The sequence below is a fragment of the Maniola hyperantus genome, chromosome 21 (assembly GCF_902806685.2).
Source record: "Maniola hyperantus chromosome 21, iAphHyp1.2, whole genome shotgun sequence".
Taxonomy (NCBI): Eukaryota; Metazoa; Arthropoda; class Insecta; order Lepidoptera; family Nymphalidae; genus Maniola; species Maniola hyperantus.
Genome location: NC_048556.1, coordinates 6,691,236 through 6,708,418, shown reverse-complemented (window position 1 = coordinate 6,708,418; position 17,183 = coordinate 6,691,236). Strand labels below are relative to the sequence as shown.

Sequence of the window (17,183 nt, the reverse complement as noted above, 5' to 3'; positions counted from 1 at the left end):
CTATGGTAAATGTAGTCCGCGACAGGTCGAGATGGGTATCGGGGTATGAGGCGGGGGGGACGCCCCGCACGCTTGCGCAAACCCGCACCGGGTTAGCGTGGGGGCTGTGCGGGTGTGCGTGGTGTTCCTTCTCCGATTGCCATCTCAAGCTGAAGTTATTTATTAAGTATGTACATTTATTAGGTATGTACTATACATATCTACTTCTTCCTCAACCTTTTCCGATCTCTGGTTAATATAAAGCTATTTATTTTAGCGACGAGGAAATTCGCGTCCAAAGCAGTGACGGCGGCAGTCCAGTGCAAGGCACCATCAGCGGGCTGGACTCGGCTGGGTGGCTGATGGTCAGGACACGCGGCGGGGACATCCGCGTCGCGCCCGACGGGAACACCTTCGACATCATGAGTGGACTTATTGCCCCTAAACTTTAAGCTAAGGACCAGAAAGTTCTGGTTATATAAGTCAAAGTTTAAAGACCAATATGAGTATGAGCCTTAAGTCCAAAATGTGACGCATACCTACGGATCGGAGTGAAGGACAACTTTAGTTCGAGAACTACCTAAGTGTACATATATACCAATTCTCATAAACCCGCAAGAGATATGATTGTTTCTTTCTCTCCGTTACAATGGCGTTGGAAAGCGTGGAAAGACGTTTGTCTATAATTGTTTCACCGGTCCTTTACCGTGGCTACCGCGGTTAGCTTTATTCACTTTAACATAGGTTGAAATTAGGATAAAAACAAGCAGAAAACTTAAAGGGCGCCCGGTACGCCATGTTCCGCTGTCGCCACTAAGCTGAAGTACAACATGGGGTTATTCAAGGGGCGGACCAACAAATTCCTAAAAGGCCGGCAACGCATCGGCGGTGGAGCTGCAAATGTTCATGGGCGGCGGTAATCACTTAACATCAGGTGACCCGCCTGCTCGTTATCTCTATATAAAAAAAAGTATAATAAAAGTTTATTACACTTATCAGCATAGTGGGTTTGAGTTGAGTTGTTATCCAAATAATCCGTGCCTCGACTCTACTCCACTCTGGAGGTGTGCGTTGTGCCTTGAAGATTGAGATTCTTTGGTGTATATTAACTTTGATATTAACTATTGAAATATAGTGAATCCCTAATTGTAGGCCGATTGCAATTTATATCAGAAATTGACAAAAAATATGAGGCGCGCCAGAGCCGCTGGATTTAGGCTGCGCAAGGCAGCGGCGTGTGGCAGTCCCTACAAAAGACGCGAGTTCAGCAGTGGACGTCTATCACTTGACGACGATGACGAAATTGAAAATATAATAATTGTTATCGCCTAGAAACTAAGTAAGACCCTTTAATTAAAAATTACGTTCCCAGAATGAAACTTATAAAAGGTCAAGTAAATGTTTTAAGAATTTTATGATGTAAAAATAAAAAGATTCTATTAAGTATATCAAAAATCGAAAATTGTTATTGTAGTATCGTAGTCTAGCGACTTTATACGAGTAGATCATATCACGTAGATGAGACAGCCGTACACTGCCAGTGCTCTTATATCGGATATGGTTAATCTGCTATTACTGATGTCTATAAAATGTATTGTATATTGGCGTTGTGACAAATCTCCTTTTCGCACATCGGCTCAATCTGATGGTCTAACGGAAGTTGTAATAATCACATTGCAACAATCGCAATTGATACAATTGGCCACAATGATAATATTCTTGTTGCAACTGTGCATTATAATTTTTAACTAATAGAGAGAGAAAGTGGTAGCCAATCAAAGCCGATTGCGTCATCTTGGTGGTTTTAGGTATTTGGGTAGTTTATGACCAAATAGTCTTAACAATTTAAAAAGATTTTTCACTATGTAAGATTTAACAAATAAAGATTAGGATTTGAAATATATTAGTTTGGTTGTGAAAACGGAATTGTTTAACTTTTATACAGTTTAATAATAATTTTTGTGTGATTGAATGCAAAACAGGTGAATGTTTATAATTCATATTAATATTATGTAAAAATATGAATAGGCTTTTAATATAAACCAATTATTGTGTGCGAAGGGGGGATTTGGTTTTTATTTAATATTGTCAATTAGAACCATGCTCTCAAAAATTGAGAATGTCGTTAGATATTGTATGCTGTGCATAGGTAGCTAGAGCAATTTGCTAACATCTATTTGCGAGTAGAATAATTATCGCTTCTCAAATCTCAGAACAATATAAAACCCTCCGATACAAAACTGATCTGTTTGACTACGAGCTTAAGTCCAAAAACATCTATATATGTAGTTGATTCAGCTCTGCCTAGTCTACTATCGGCACTCCTAGAATCAACCAAAAATAACCCTTTTTTGATTCGGGATTTAAAAATAAAGAGTGGGCTTATTAAAGGTGTTGCCACTTGTGTAAGCATCTACCTCAGTTACTCTGCTTCCAAATTATATCCTAGTTGCTGTTGACATATAGAAAGTTATCCTCAAATATCCTGTATATAAATTTGTTAAAATATTATGTGGGATTATAATGTAGCAAAAAAGGTAAAGTATTAAAAAAAAGTTATTATTGGTAACTCTCTTTGGTTTATGGAAAATATACAAAACAATTTGATTGCTATGAAGTTATAAATGTATAATATCTATATATTTAAGGTGGAACACACTTAACACGCAATTCAGTATTTGCTATGGCTAGAAACAGACTAGCTTGAACTAACTGACAGAATAGCCTGTTTCTAGTCATAGAAAATGTTTATACTAAGGGGCACGAGCACCCTCGATAATTTCGGCATCGGCGATTAGCGAATTGCCCACATGTTAATGTGGGCAATTCGGGGTGTGCGGGGTTCAAAGTTCAATAGTGCTGAAAATCGGTCGAATCGCTAGTTGCTCCTGTTAAAAGTATCGTGCGTGCTTGGCCCATGGTTTCAATAGTGCAAAAATAATTAACTTGAATCTTAAACCAACGAGTTTCTTGTACCGCAAGTTTAGTTTATTACACTTTGTACTGATTTTTCTCGGCTAGCTTTAATACATAATAAACTCAATTGTTTGAGTTGCTTTAGGTTTAGATCTTTCTTACTTTAATACATTTTGCAAAAATAGATACATGATAGTTTATTTATTCCATTGAATCATAATCTTAATCGCATTTTGTGATGATACAAACTCTGTTACTTGACGTGCGACGTTGGCCCTGAGTGTATGACGTAGCTGTACCTATATTAATTTTTATGTACATTTTTATCTAGCGATGCTATTAATCTACGACCTTTCAATTTAGGCATCTTTATTTAAAAATGTTTATTAAAATGAATGGTATTTTACATTTGAATGTTAATATACTTAATAATTAATTTATTGTTGTGAGTTTAACAGATTACAATTTGGAAAAATTACTTTTCACCTAGCGGCGTTCGGACTGTGTGAAACACAGTCATATTAAGATAAAGATACATACCTACAGAGTGGCGTGGACATAAAATACCTACCTTATAATCGTGCTCGATTCGCCGTCTCTATGCTAACTAGTAAATATAACTGAGTTTAGAGTTTTTATGAAAAATATGCCGCGCCTCGATTGCACAGCACTCTGTTGGTGTGCGCTGCGCCTAAGAACACGCATGTAGGTAAATAGTACTTAAATTTATCTGTTTAGTTTAGTTCCATAAATCATCGTGATATTATTTTTGTAGTGTCGTTCTAATTTACTATAGCATTCAAGTTATATGTTACTTACTACTTACCATTACGAAATGGGGAAAGATAGTGGTATTGAAATAAAAAAACGCATGTTATGTTTAAGTATCAAACTGATACGTAGTAAACCTTTTTTATTAAATTAAAACATGTAAGTATATCAGATTTCATTATTATGAATTGTATTATACTTAGTTACTTATAGATTAGCGCGCAGACTTGAAGTCTTATTACTTATATTGAAGTTTATAATGATGCGAGACTGCAATTAACACAAAAACTGACAAAAGTGAAGCTTCTTAATATTGTACATAAATCTTATAATAAATAAAGTAAAGTAAACATGCTTTATTGTACACCAAAACCAAAACAATAGCAATATAACAAAGATAGCATGTACAATAGGCGGCCTTATCGCTAAAATAGCGATCTACGTCTCACTCGCTCATATGGAGTACAAAACATACTGTCCTGCCAATGTGATGTGTTTCATTGCCGAATTCGTTTGTATCACTTTGCGAGCTAGGCCCCTGACCCAAATGACTGTTAAGAAGCTTCGCTTTAAAAATTGCCCTATGGCCGTGCCCTATGGTTAGTATGGACGAGCCTTTTGAATTTTTATTTGTTTGATGGTAAAATGTGCCTACACATAAAATAATATATAAATATGTTAATTATGAATTGGTGGATGATATTTGGGATTCTATATCTTATAAAAATTGTTCTTAACAAAAACTGTTACAACGATTTCTATTTATCCAATCTGATATCGTCGAAAAATTTCACAGAATAATTATTGCACACACGGGCGCCCTCCCCTGGCCTGCCATCTGAAGCTAGCTATTTTGTAAGTAGCGATGAGAAAGTTTATATCGATAATAATAATTATTATTAAATATGCCAAAATATCAATAGTTTTGTCACGTGCCAATTAAATTGATAATCATACTTTAGCGCAAATAATGACTTAGAATAGTATCGATTGTTTTGCACACTATTGATCGCTTCAGTACTGACATTGCTCTCAATTGACTCATGTGACAAAACTATCGACATTGATAGCATCTAGAAACTATTGATCAGTTGATTGTTGATCAATAGTTTCTTGAATACTATCGAAATGTTCACCAACAACACTAGTCCTAAGTGCCATTGATGTGCAACGATACTAATGATATTCTCAGATGATTCTGTGTACACAATCTCTAAATTAAACTAAAATGGCAATTCCTACGAAAAAGTAGAATTAGAATTAGACCTGGGGCCCTACTACCACCGCTTAAAGTAATAAGTTTTCAATATTGTTTTGACATTTTCATACAAAACTTGTATGGAAATGTCAAAACAATACTAAAACATGACTACTTTAAGCGGGGTAGTGCCCCTGTCAATTTAGTTTGGTGATTGAGTACAACAGAATTAGCGACCTTGTATGATCAATTAATTAATATCGGATTGGATGTAGAAATGCTCTTGTATAGTCCGTGATAGTTTAAGGCGAGGGGATGCCCCGCTCACCCGCATGTCACTCGTGCCTGCCCGCGTCGGGTTAGCGCGTGGCATGTTCGGGGCCTTCCCTCCCCGATTGCCATCTCGACTTGTCGCGTACTATACATACCTATTTTTAAAATTCGCAAATTTTCTCTTTGTGAATCTTATGATATAATGTCTATTTTACGTTAATATTCAAGTGTTATCGTGATTACTGTTCACAAAATTTTACTAGTCATCTTTCGCTGTTGTGAGGTGTTTTTGTTAAAAATCTATTGATGGAGTCTAACATGTTGTACATTTTCTTGTTAAAGTATTCGCGTTCTATAATAAATTATTTCGGATCATCGAAATGTTTTATTTACATTTAATAATACTTACTACCGAAATCAATTAATTTTAATTTTGCCTTTTTCAAACGTAAATCAACAACAGGTACCTAATAAAACTACTCTATGAAATCTCTAAACTAAATCCACGTGACTGAAGTCGTGGGCATCGCCGGGTAGTTAAACTGTAAAAGTTCAATGATGTCATTTGTTCGTTAATAAATATCAGCATTATCAAATCTGAATCGGAAACTGGGCAAACCACGGCTCCCAGTTCCCCGTATAGTAAATATGGCTCCGGCTAACGGCTCGGGCTCGCTCATTCGATACTGTGACGTCGTGACGAACAGTTCGTCCAAGTTGGGTCCGCCCCAGCACAGAGAGGTGACTTGCGAAACTGGGAGTTTGTACCTGTTTACTATTACTCTCCTGTCAGGATCTATCTGTAATACCTGGAAAGAACGGTAAACATAATAAATTGGAACTGTCTTTTCTAGATATGGCCATAAGCCATATGAGATAGCGTATTGAAATCATTACTATAGTGACAACTTTTAAATCTCAGTAGTATTTTCATTCTGAACTGGTGGTAGTCACAAGCGTAGCATTATTGTCGCATATTTGTCTGGTGGGAGGCTTTGGACATGGCTAGTTACCGCCCTACCGGCAAATCCGTGCCGCCAAGCAATTTAGCGTTGCGGTACGATGCCGTCTAGTCTGCCGTTTCCAGGTTAGCCCGCTTCCATCTTAGACTGCATCATCACTTACCACCAAGTAAGATTGCGGTCAAGGGCTAACTTGCACCTGAATAAATAAATAAATAAATAAGAGACAAGCTCTCTCTTACATACATTAAATAATTTTTTATATCAATATTTAATCATCAGACTTTACAAAGTTCAATACTTAACTAAGTAGTCAAAGTGTACCTAATGGAAACTTACGGAGCCCCCAAACATAATCGCCACCCACAGATACCCTCGGTTGTCTATAGTCATGCCATCCGGTATCGCCCCGTCGTCGTACCCATGCATCGATATATCAAGGATTGTCCTCCTTCCGCCTGAAAAAACATCACAGAATTGTTAAGATACGTCTATTGAAAAATTCAATAAGTCCAAACGGCCAAATGGAGACTCTCCAGTTTTGTAGTTGTATTGTAAGCACAATATAAAGTCAGACAACATCGACCTTTAGAATGACATTTCGGCTTCTTAGACTTCGTTACTCGCTATTCGCCGGCGTGTTGGTCTGTCAATTCAGAAAGTGGCCAGTTCGACAAAACGGCAATTCCATAGGTAAAGATTGACAAATTGTACTTCGTTAGATTTTTCCCGAATGTTTACAAAGATAGTTAACTTTTTAATGTCATAAACACCCGTTCGGGGAGACGCCCCGCACACCCACATATCACCGGCGTTATCCTGCATCGGGTTAGCGCGGGGCTGTGCCGGTGAGCACCACCCCTATTTTCATCTCGACCTGTCCTATTCCTATGTGTAATGAAATAGGTAGATCACGTAGTAGTTGGGATTACCATGAGATAAGTAGTGTTCTTTGTGACTATGAATTAAGAGAAGGACCTGATGCCGATATCGTAAATCTACTTACTGATTTCTCTAGTTTCCTGATCATAGTCGAAAGCCTCGACCTTCTGCGTGGGCGAGTCGATGTAATAGAAGACAGTGTCGTTAGGCGCCCAAGTCAGCCCGTTGGAGATGGTCACAGGTCGCAAATGTACAAGAGGATTTATGAAGCTGTCTTGGCTAATGCTGAAGAATGTAGCTTTGTCTGGAAGTACGTCATTTCCCCTGTGCGGACCCTTTGTACCTATTGGATAGAAAAACATTCATATATGATTTGACTATAGGTAGTATTCGTATAGGTATGCGTAGATAATATCAGACCTCGATCTTATTTTATTCTTGAGGTTCTTCATAAAGGCAAGTGATTTTTATTAAACTGTTAATTTATGCTAAACTAGTTTATGCCCGCGGCTTTGTCCGCTTTGACAACCCAAATTTCAAACCCCTATTTTACCCCCCTTAGGGGTTAAATTTTCAAAAATCCTTTCTTAGCTTTCTACGTAGGTAGGTACGTCATAAATCATAATAGCTATCTGCATGTCAAATTTTGAGCCCGATCCAGTAGTTGAGCTGTTGAGAGATCAGTCAGTCAGTCATGCCCGGTTTCTGAGGTACAGTCGGGTTTTCCTTTTATATATTTAGGTTTAAAATATGACTAAAACATTATGTTCTCTGGATTTTAATATTAAATTCCATAATAATATGATTTAGGTAAGTACTTATTTGTCCCCGATTTCGTCCGCGTAATTATTATTTATAGCCTAGGTTCCATTATCTTAGTTTATAGCCCATAGCACTCGGTGACAATGTAAACCGTATCTATCAGTGATAGAAATTTCAGAATCGGATCATTAGTTCTGGAGATTACCCCTATACATACAAAGTAACAAATTTTACCTCTATAAAATATTTAGTGTTAGTTATTTATGACCACTATAATGCCAACGTCTTGTATGAATAGCGATGGATGGAGAGAACGTGTCAGAAGCATCAGCTTAGAATTTTCTGCTTACATTGACAACGTGGTCGTCGTAAAACTTAATTAGGCTCCTCCCGCCAACGAGTTGTCGCTTCGATGAAGCGGGCTCAAGAAGATATATATACATATACATAACAGTTACAAATACATCACGTTGGCCAATTTTTCTTGACTTAGCGCGCGCTTGACGAGCGTTCTTGCCTAAGAAATGCCTATTCACTCTGACCTCGAAGGTACTTAGGTACGTGGTAGATCTTCGTATCAGAAACGTTGAGCAAAAAGCCAAAAACGTCTCGTCGTTCAAGTATAGTATGCAACAGGGCGGGGGAACGCCGTGCTCGCCCGCACCGGGTTAGCGCGGGGGGTGTGCGGGACGTTCCCTCCCCTATTGCCATCTCGACCTGTCGCGGACTATAGGTAGATTGGATGTTGATCACAAAAGGATGTCAACGCTCAAGGTGTCTCATTGTTCTGTGGTACAACCACATTATAAAGAGACACACAGCAGACTCGTGATAAATGACGACCACAACGACCTTTCAACAGCCCTACGTTGAAGGGTCCTAACTATGTAGGTCAGTTCGGGTCGCCCCTTCATCCCGCACTTACCGCACGATTGCTCTGCTTAGATGGCTCTGCTCAGCTCTTCGTCGAACCTCTGTATGTAATATATCCTTACTCTGTGGTTCAATGGTGAAGGAGAAACAAGGTTGTGAAGTTTCTGAGCATTCCAAAGTAGGTACCTATATCCGACTAACTTATATTCGTGACTTCGTCCGCATGGACTACACAAATTTCAAATCCCTATATCACCTCCTTAGGGGTGAATTTTCAAAAATCCTTTCTTAGCGGATGTCTACGTCATAATAGCAGCTGCATGCCAAATTTCAGCCCGATCCATCCAGTAGTTTGAGCTGTGCGTTGATAGATCAGTTAGGCAGTCACCTTTCTTTTTAGATAGGTATTTAGATAAGCAGACGACATTGCGTCGCGTCGGTGCTATAAGCTAAGCAAGCTGTGGTGAATTTAGCGCCACACAAAACCTGCGCGTTTACCGCCCACTCAAACTACTTTCGTTAAGAGTACCTACTATACCTACTTACCGAACCAAAACCTCCCCTGAGAGTCTGGTTTCCCGTCATTAATCACATTATCTGGTAACCCAAGATCTACGGTAGTGAGCAGCCTCAGAGCCGTGTCCCCCGACACGTCCCAGTCCAGAAGATACAGCGCAGATCGCACTGCTACTAGATAACGCTTGGAGTCCGCCACAAGCGATACCACGTTGACTTGGCCGTAACCTTGAACAAATAGGGTATTTTACCCTTTTTTGAAAAGTGTTTTAATTTGATCCTAAAGTGATGATAAACTACCAGAAAGTTCACAAAAAAATTATCCAGTCGATAAAATGCATTCAAACTTTGTATTTCAAATTTCCCCGCGAAAACGCTACCCGTCATTTAGTTTAGGTTCATGACCTGTTATGACGTCACACGGATTGGTAAACAATGGTATTTTTTTAGTGAAATACATTACAACTTCAATCCATATCACGTCACAGACGTTCATCATGGCGGCTACGTTTTTCGATTGCTTATTGCTAATATTATCTTGTATAGATATTTTTAGATTATTTCTGTCATAACTGATTGCAGGGATCATTCGATTGCGCTGATTGAGCAAGTCGGTAACTTGAAGTGTGATCGACCTTGAAGGTCCGAATTGAACGTTTAAGGCACGATGTATGCCAATACGTAGCGGGCACGAGCCGTCCCATGTACGAGGCACGGATTCAAAACATCACATGTTATATGAAGCAGTGCTTCACCCCTTAAGTCCATAAAGTCTTCTTCATGCCTCGTAAAGCTACAGTACAGTTAGTATAAGATTTCATAGTTTTAAAAATACCAAAGTCGAAATCGACTGTTTCCATACATCTACAGGCAGCGACACAGCGGAAATATTGCGAACTAAAGATGATCGAGTGTTTGCGAGTATAGCTTTCAACTTTACGATACCAATTACCACATAACTACGTCACCATCGAGAATGGTTTGCGTTTACCTACACCAATACCAATATCGAGTAATTTGGCAGTACGAGTCCTAAGTTTGACGTCCTAAAACTAGTAAATGACGTCATTTTCGCTTATGGATACGAGTCGATAGTCGAATTGTAACTCACCAAAAAATACTCGGTGAGAGAAGCGTGAAAGCTTATTGATAATTAAACAAAATGATGAAATTTAATAAGTGAAGTGCCTTAATTTGCCCACGGAGGCAAGGAGAATGTTTGGGAAGGTAGTCAAAGCTAACCGTCGTGATTGTGTAACTTAAATTTGGTTCAGCGGCGTAATTTGTGATGTGCGCAGTGTATCGGTCAAAGAAACAGGTTCTCACATAGCCCAAACCCTCCAGCAAGTTGAAGTGACAGTGAACAATCCATGCATGTCGTACTGGGTTGAGCATCCGTCAAAGAAACAGGTTCTCACATAGCCCAAACCCCCCCGTAAGTTGAAGTGGCAGTGAACAATCCTTGCCTGTCGTACTGGGTTGAGCATCCGTCAAAGAAACAGGTTCTCACATAGTCGAAACCCCCCAGCAAGTTGAAGTGGCAGTGAACAATCCATGCCTGTCGTACTGGGTTGAGCATCCGTCAAAGAAACAGGTTCTCACATAGTCGAAACCCCCCAACAAGTTGAAGTGGCAGTGAACAATCCATGCCTGTCGTACTGGGTTGAGCATCCGTCAAAGAAACAGGTTCTCAAATAGTCGAAACCCCCCAACAAGTTGAAGTGGCAGTGAACAATCCATGCCTGTCGTACTGGGTTGAGCATCCGTCAAAGAAACAGGTTCTCACATAGTCGAAACCCCCCAGCAAGTTGAAATGGCAGTGAACAATCCATGCCTGTCGTACTTGGTTGAGCATCCGTCAAAGAAACAGGTTCTCACATAGTCGAAACCACCCAGCAAGTTGAAGTGGCAGTGAACAATCCATGCCTGCGTTCCTACTGAGTTGAGATTTGGTACCACAGCATACCTACAAGTACCTAGTGGGGTACCGACCGATGGACCGTTCATATTATAGAGTAGGTACCTAACGTGAAGTGGCTGAATGAGGATGCCTCAAGACTGGATGTAGAAGACAGACATCCACAGGCTAAAATGATAGATAATGATAATAGTGCATCTCGGATGAATCATTTTGTGCAGCGATGACTGGATGTAGAAGACAGACATCCACAGGCTAAAATGATAGATAATGATAATAGTGCATCTCGGATGAATCATTTTGTGCAGCGATGACTGGATGTAGAAGACAGACATCCACAGGCTAAAATGATAGATAATGATAATAGTGCATCTCGGATGAATCATTTTGTGCAGCGATGACTGGATGTAGAAGACAGACATCCACAGGCTAAAATGATAGATAATGATAATAGTGCATCTCGGATGAATCATTTTGTGCAGCGATGATTGGATGTAGAAGACAGACATCCACAGGCTAAAATGATAGATAATGATAATAGTGCATCTCGGATGAATCATTTTGTGCAGCGATGACTGGATGTAGAAGACAGACATCCACAGGCTAAAATGATAGATAATGATAATAGTGCATCTCGGATGAATCATTTTGTGCAGCGATAGCCATCCATACATATAGCTCGCAGAATGCATTTACTTGTAGCGTTGTAAGATCGATCACAAAGAGTATGTCACACCTTGATCATTGAGGCAAAGGTAAGATATGCACAATTTATTACCTACCTATACCTAGGTACCTAATACCTACATAATATTATTCTAAGCCTTATGGGTAGGTACATCAAACGTGTGGCTCAAATTTCCTACTAAGTAGGTGCCTACTTACATTAATTTATGATTCAATTATACATATAAGTTGGTACCTACATCTGATAAAATCAACCCATTTTTTCACCAGAATAGAAACCTAGGTAGGTACCTACCTACCAGGTATATTAAGAAACATACATACAATAACAGAAAATACCTACCTACTACCTACCATTACTTGCATCCATTCACAAACAAGAAAGTAGGTACTTAATTTATCTATATATAAAAAAGGAAAAGCTGACTGACTGATCTATCTAATTGAAATTTGTGTAGTCCTCGCGGACAAAATCGCGGGCACAATCTAGTATAGAAGGGTATAAGTTAGTAAAATTTTGTATGAAATGGACCTACCTACCAAATTTAGCTAGCTTATTATATTAAGTATTTTTCTAAAATAAATTATTATTTTCAGGTTGCAGATCATCTATGGTACCTAACCTATACTTACCAGATTATGTTGCCTATCTTCCAGCTACCTAAGCTAGGGCCACTAGAACCTAACTTAATTCAAGAGTCAAGACTGCAACTAACCTGGGGGTCATCAGACTTGTAGAATACCTATATAATTTGAACTGTTTATGATGTACCTACTTAAATACACCTTATGAATTTTACAGCTGATGTAAAATACTTATACGCATACCTACCTACTTATAGTATCTAATTTAAATTTAAACAAAAGAATTTAATTTGTTTTATTTCATCCTAACAAAAGTAAGTTTTCAGATGATACTAATAATAGTTAAAAAGTATTCTGGAATTTGCCTGCCTGGATATTTCCGGGAATCTATGATCAAAACTAAATTAAAATGACAGGTTTATGTGTATTGCTGTTCCTTTCATAAGCTCCCTGCACTGCAGAAAAGGATAGCAATACATTTAGACCTCGTCTAACAGAATTAGCCACACTGTCCCCAACTGTTTGTGCACCAAGTCTCATCAAAATCGGTTCAACACTTCAAAGATTAGCTCACAATTTTTTTAATTATGAGCTTATTGAGAACGTAACAGGCAATTTTCAATTTTGTTTATTTGTATGAACATTTTGAAACGTGCAGCCTTGATGGGGGTAGCTGAGGTAAAAGGGAGGGGAGGGAAATCATTCCCTTGGAAGGAGTGATTTTCCGCCGGGGATGTATACTTTTTTAAATGATTTTTAATTTTGATAAAATTGTCATTGACTTAAAACAGCCTCGGTAGGGGGCGGCGGGGTAAGTCAACCCCTTCACTCCTTCAGCCAGAGACTCACTCACGTTTTGTATGGATGAATCCAGAGACTCCGGAACGTCCCTATCTCCTCTTCTTTTCTCCATCAAGGCAGCAAGTCTCAAAAGCTAGCCCGTTGTATGTAGGTATGAATTAAAATGCCTATAAAAGAATCTTATGGCATGACTAGCTATAAAAACACTATGTTCATAATAGAAAAGCAGAGACAAAAAACATTTTATTTACTATTAAATTTTTATATTGTTATAAAACTGTAGTTTGTTGCGCAGTGTTACTGCACTTAGATGACTTATGAGGATTCTGTAGAGTGTAGTCTTGATGCAGCAAAATCAACTTGCATTCTTCTAACAAAGTGGATTAGGCAGGTGGTGTGGTCATTCACAGGCTGTTAACATAACGTAACTAACTGGTCCACAGTTATCACTGAAAAAATAGAAATTATTGATCTTTAATTTTTTAAATTGCTAATTAGACAAGAACTATTCTTCTTATTTTACTATCTATCTTAATGAGGTCTAAGTTTTATTTATAATATTAATTAATAAGTAGATGATGCCCGTGACTTTATCCGCGCTGATTTAAAGGGTAAAAGTAGCCTATCTCCTTCTCCAGCATGTAACAAAGCTCCACACTAAATAATTTATACTCGCAACTTCATTTATCTTGTGGGAACTGTTCGATTTTCAGAGCCTAGTTTATTTAAAAATAGGCTATATCCATCCCCAGGATGAAAGATCTTTGTACCTTTTGTCAAAATTGGTTGAACGGATGAGCTGTAAAAAGCCAGCAGATAGATAGACAGATAACCTTTATACATACACTAAAATACAGCTCAAACTCAAGGTCCCGAACTTAATTACATGTCTTAAACAAAGAAAACTGAATTGATTATTAAAGAGTTGCCTTTCTGTAATAGATTACCTAGATGTTTTATTGCAACTTTAACTTCAGTGTACCACAAGATTATGTCTAAAATGTGTTGTCATTTATCAAGCGGTCAGTAGTCAAAACTGTTCTAACAAATATAATTATTAATGATGGCTCAGCCCTTTTTGAACTCATTTAATGCTAGGTACCTAGTAGACAGTAATTATTTAAGTAGGTAGGTACATATGAAGTTATGTTATGATTTAACTATACTCTTCAAACCTGGCCACTTGTCTATGTGTCCAAATTCAGATCAAGAGATTTGTATTACCTAGTAATTAGTACATTATGTGAGCGTGATCCGAAGAGAGAGAGTAAACTTACTTAAGGTCGTCAGTCCAGCGGGTTGGAGGTCGTCCCACACTGCGCTTGCTGATACGCGGTCTCCACTTCAGAACACGTCTGCCCCATCGGTTCTGCGGCAGACGTGGCCTGCCCACTGCCAGTACAGATTTCTAATTCGTTGGGCTATGTCAGTCACTCTGGTCATCCAACGGATTTCGTTGTTACGGATTTTGTCCCTCAGAGTTACCCAACATAGCCCGCTAAGCGACTTTGAACTTGTGGACAAGGCCAACTGTCAGTGTCGACGTTTCAGCACCATACGTCATCACAGGTAGGACACATTCATTAAAGACTTTCGTCTTTAGGCTTTGGGGTATCGACGAATTGAAGACTTGACGCAATTTTCCAAATGCTGCCCAGCCCAGCTTATTTTTCTGTCAGCTTCCTTGTCGAAGTTGTTTCTACAAAGTTGTATTACGTACAATAATATATACCTAATAATCAGTAAAACTTCAGTTTTCTAGTTAAAACTAAAGCGATTGTTCCGTTTGTTTCAGTCTCAACTCTCAGTAATTTCAGTTATGATAAAAGGTTATGTTGGTTTCGTTGGTTTGTTTTGATTTATTTTTTTACTGACAATGACAGAGTAACAGACTAGAAAGCGGTAACTTTTTTTTTAATCTGATGAAAATTTGGCTCTGGACACAAGTTTCTTGAGGTTTTTAGTGATCTTAGACAAATTACCATAGACACACACACCATAGACTAAGTGGTGGACTGTCACTTGTTTGTCATTGTCACGCTGTCAATCTGTCATTGTCAATCTGTCAAAAACGTCAATAAACGAAATAATAAATGCCAAACTCAACAAAATGGCAGCGTATATCTGTCCCCCTTTTTTTGCGAACGTGTAAGAGAGACAAATTGTGGCGAGAGTTGGACCATCACGTTTACTATTTCTTTTACTCGATGAGTCCAATACTGACTGTTATGGCCAACTCATACTGCCGGACAATACGTAAACATTGACCGTGAGGAGTAAACGAAACGATAAACGATAAATGCATTGTTCAATCTTGTACTAACTGTACAGAATACTTAATAGTACTTTCCAGGTATAGAAGAATCACTACATACTACGTTTGAACAAACAGCGACTCTTTTACGACGAGCCAATAAAGTGCACTTCAGCTCGCACTTCTTCACACGGCTTCAAATTGAATAAATGCCTTACTTTCGTATTGTATTTTTTCCAGCGAAAAAAAAGTAGGCACTTCACACATTATGCTAGCTAGGCCTATGTAGGTACTAGGTACCATTAATAGTGGGTGATTACTATGAAAGATTGTCTTTACTCTTTACTCAAAAGTGTGTGAGAATGTGTGTGGGTGGCTCAGAAGTGGGATTTCTGTTAAACTGTTATATCATCGACAAAAAATATTAAGATACCATACCAATATGCTTCGTGAACAGTCTCCCAGTGGCGTAATCCAGTCTATGTACATTCTGTTGGTGCACATCCACGAAGTAAAGCGACTGCGTTTCCGTGTCCCACACGGGGCTCTCTCCGTGTAAGAACAGTGCTGGCATGTTTGAGTTCCCTGATGGAACCTAACAATTTCTCATTTAGTCCAGGCACAAATGTAGCGGTAAAACGTGTACAGTAGCCGGCAAGAAATATTGTACATCGACCTTTAGAATGAGATTTCGGCTTTGAAGAGCGTTGCGTCTGTCACCATACCTATGTGACGTTTTGTCGGTCTTAACGACAGATACAAGACAACGCTCTACGAATCTCTTTCAAAAAGTCGATGTACAACATTTTCTGCCGCGTACTGTACATCCATTCGAGTGTCGTAAAATAAGGAATGAAGGCGTTTTTTATTTGCCGACACGATAGCGATAGTATCATAGCCGACACGTTATTGGTGACGATATGTCGGTCCCCATTTCACATCCGTATTCCGCACCCCATACAATAGTCCCGATAATATCAAGTTCTGTGCCAAACGTTTTTGACGAGCTCCTTGGCGCAGTGTTGAGCGTTGGGGTCTTATAAGTTATGTGGGATTGGGTGGTACCAGGTTCGATTCCCGGCAGGGGCAATTTATATTTGCTTAATTGTTTCTAGTCTGGTGGGAGGCTTAGGCCAAGGCTAGTTACCACCCAATTATCAAAAACGATAAATTGCTTGGAATTTATCGTTTCGGTGATGTCGTGTAGAAACCGATCAAGGGTTTAATGAAACTGCTTCCCTTCCAAGTTACACCAGCTTCCATCTTAGATTGCATCATCACTTACCATCAGGTGATAACGCAGTCAATGGCTAACTTGTATCAGAATTTTTAAAAAAACCTCAAAATCGATTAAACTGATGGGGCCGTGAAAGGTCATACCTTTCGCATTTAAAATATTAGGTATGGCTTATTCAAGTATGGCTCGATCTACTTGAAATGCACACATGAAATTGAAAATAAATTGTCAAAATTTTGAAGTAATTATTATAATAAAAAATTAAGTGCAATTAATCAATAGAAAATGAATACATCACTTACCATAGAAATTTTAACCCTTTTCGCCAGTACAACACTGACACAATAAATTAAAACAAACAATATAGGCTTTGTTCCAAACATTATTAATTATTTTTTTAAAGAATCAAAAACTATTTAAAAGAATTCTGTACGTTTTCAGTCTCAAATTGCAAATTACACTTAACTGATTGTGAACAATTGATTTAAGTTTTTTAATAAAAAGAAAAAATACGTGCACCGGCGAACTTTTTAACTAGAAGCAAAAAGTAAGTAAGTGCTATTGGCAGA

The 17,183-nt window shown here is 38.5% G+C and overlaps 2 protein-coding genes across 4 annotated transcripts in view; one reads left to right on the top strand and one right to left on the bottom strand.

Annotated features, from left to right (window-relative positions):
- Positions 1-5,512, top strand: part of Hcs (holocarboxylase synthetase-like protein) — a 19,972-nt gene extending 14,460 nt beyond the window's left edge. For all 3 annotated transcript variants that reach the window (XM_034979853.2, XM_069505740.1, XM_069505739.1), the window contains one exon: positions 257-5,512. In XM_034979853.2, coding sequence (XP_034835744.1) covers positions 257-431 — 175 coding nt within the window. In that variant the 3' untranslated portion in view covers positions 432-5,512. The remainder of the gene's footprint in view (positions 1-256) is intronic.
- Positions 3,770-17,183, bottom strand: LOC117992195 (regucalcin-like). The gene is made up of 6 exons (XM_034979854.2): positions 16,917-17,183; positions 15,816-15,972; positions 9,163-9,360; positions 7,106-7,324; positions 6,439-6,557; positions 3,770-5,946 (listed from the first exon to the last, which is right to left on the bottom strand). Exons 1-6 carry the CDS (start codon positions 16,995-16,997, stop codon positions 5,710-5,712), a joined length of 1,011 nt encoding a protein of 336 aa, XP_034835745.1. The 5' UTR covers positions 16,998-17,183; the 3' UTR covers positions 3,770-5,709.